We start from the raw sequence: 1,405 nt of genomic DNA on the forward strand, positions 1-1,405 counted from the left end.
GCGGCGGGTCGGGGAACGTGAAGCGCACGGTGTACTCCTTGGGGCGCTTCAGCAGCTCGGGGGCCTCCTGCAACTCCTCATCCTGGTTTTTCCGCCGGCACTTCTGCTGCTTTCGAGTCAAGGCTTCCTTGGTTTGCTTCTCCTGAGGAGGACGGGAAAAGGGAGACATCCAAGCCTTGGACGGGAGGCCTTGAATGGCAGGCAGGGTCCGAGCCCCCCTCCTTTTCCTGAGAAGATCCCTGCCCAGGAAGAGCCAGCGCTCACCGCCTGCTTAGTGGACTTGCCACCCGCCTTTAGCTCCTTCAGCTTTTTCTCCTGCTTCTCATATTGCTTCAGCAGTTCCTTCTGCTTTTGCTGGTACATCTTCTTGAAGGTCACTGGGGCAAGGGGACGGGGGGTCATCAATGCTTGTCCCTGTCCCCAGCAGGATGGGGAAGGGGGGGGCAGGGGTCATGTCCAGAATTCTGAAATACTCAGAATTATCACCGCATCCCTGTGTCCCTCCCTCCCAGGCCCTTCTCCAGGAACTATCCCTTTCCTCGCCCTCGAACGTCCCACGTACTGTAATTGCCCCTGTAGTAGTGAAGCCGCTGGGCATCAAGATGGATGATGTCAGTACACACGTCATCCAGGAAGCCCTGGTCGTGGGAGACGATGAGCAGCGTCTTCCGCCAGCCCTGGAGGTAGCTGGGTTTTAAAGAGTGTGGAAATGTCACAATCTCCAGGTTAGAGTGCAGACAGGGGCAGGAAGTGAAAGAGAAAGGCTGGGGTGAGAGCTGTCAGGGGCAGAGTGGAGACCAGCGATACAAACCTATAATCCAGAGCCACTCACTTGTTGAGCCAGATGACAGCGTTGAGGTCCAGGTGGTTGGTGGGCTCGTCCAACATCAGCAGCGTGGGCTCCATGAACAGTGCCCTAGAGGGTGGGCGGCAGAAGGCAGGGTCAGTGGGAGGAAGACCCTTGCTCAGACAACCCACAGAAGCCTCTGCTAAGTGGAGCCTGAGACCATGAACACTCCTTCCCAATCTCTCCTAAGAGTTCCTGAGACAGATGAGAACACACCCCAAGACAGGGAGAGAAGCCCCCCAAATCTGACAAGTCAGACAGTACGGGAGGAAGAAGACAGCAAGAACGGAAGTGTGGGCAGAGGCCGGGAGGGCAGGGGGTGGGAGCCCACCTGGCCAAGGAGACACGCATGCGCCAGCCCCCCGAGAACTTCTGTGTGGGTCGATTTTGCATCTCAGGGTCAAAGCCCAGGCCAGCCAGGATCCGGCGGGCTTTGGCCTCTGCAGCGGCCGCCCCGGTGGCCCGCAATTCCTCGTACACCTGGGAGGAGGGAGAAGAGGACACATGTTGGGGGTCCCGGGAGCCCCCAGTCTTAGCCCGTGTCCCCTGCGCCATCTC

At 58.8% G+C, this 1,405-nt stretch overlaps 1 protein-coding gene across 1 annotated transcript in view; it reads right to left on the reverse strand.

The window, feature by feature from the left end:
- ABCF1 (ATP-binding cassette, sub-family F (GCN20), member 1) overlaps window positions 1-1,405 on the reverse strand; it is a 13,379-nt gene that overhangs the window by 3,763 nt on the left and 8,211 nt on the right. Inside the window, exons 13-17 of the mRNA XM_010848200.1 lie at window positions 1,179-1,402; window positions 833-916; window positions 563-687; window positions 265-377; window positions 5-142 (exon numbers count right to left, since the gene is read on the reverse strand). Coding sequence (XP_010846502.1) covers window positions 5-142; window positions 265-377; window positions 563-687; window positions 833-916; window positions 1,179-1,402 — 684 coding nt within the window. The remainder of the gene's footprint in view (window positions 1-4; window positions 143-264; window positions 378-562; window positions 688-832; window positions 917-1,178; window positions 1,403-1,405) is intronic.

This window comes from Bison bison, unplaced genomic scaffold, assembly GCF_000754665.1.
Source record: "Bison bison bison isolate TAMUID 2011002044 unplaced genomic scaffold, Bison_UMD1.0 scf7180017864260, whole genome shotgun sequence".
Lineage (NCBI taxonomy): Eukaryota > Metazoa > Chordata > Mammalia > Artiodactyla > Bovidae > Bison > Bison bison.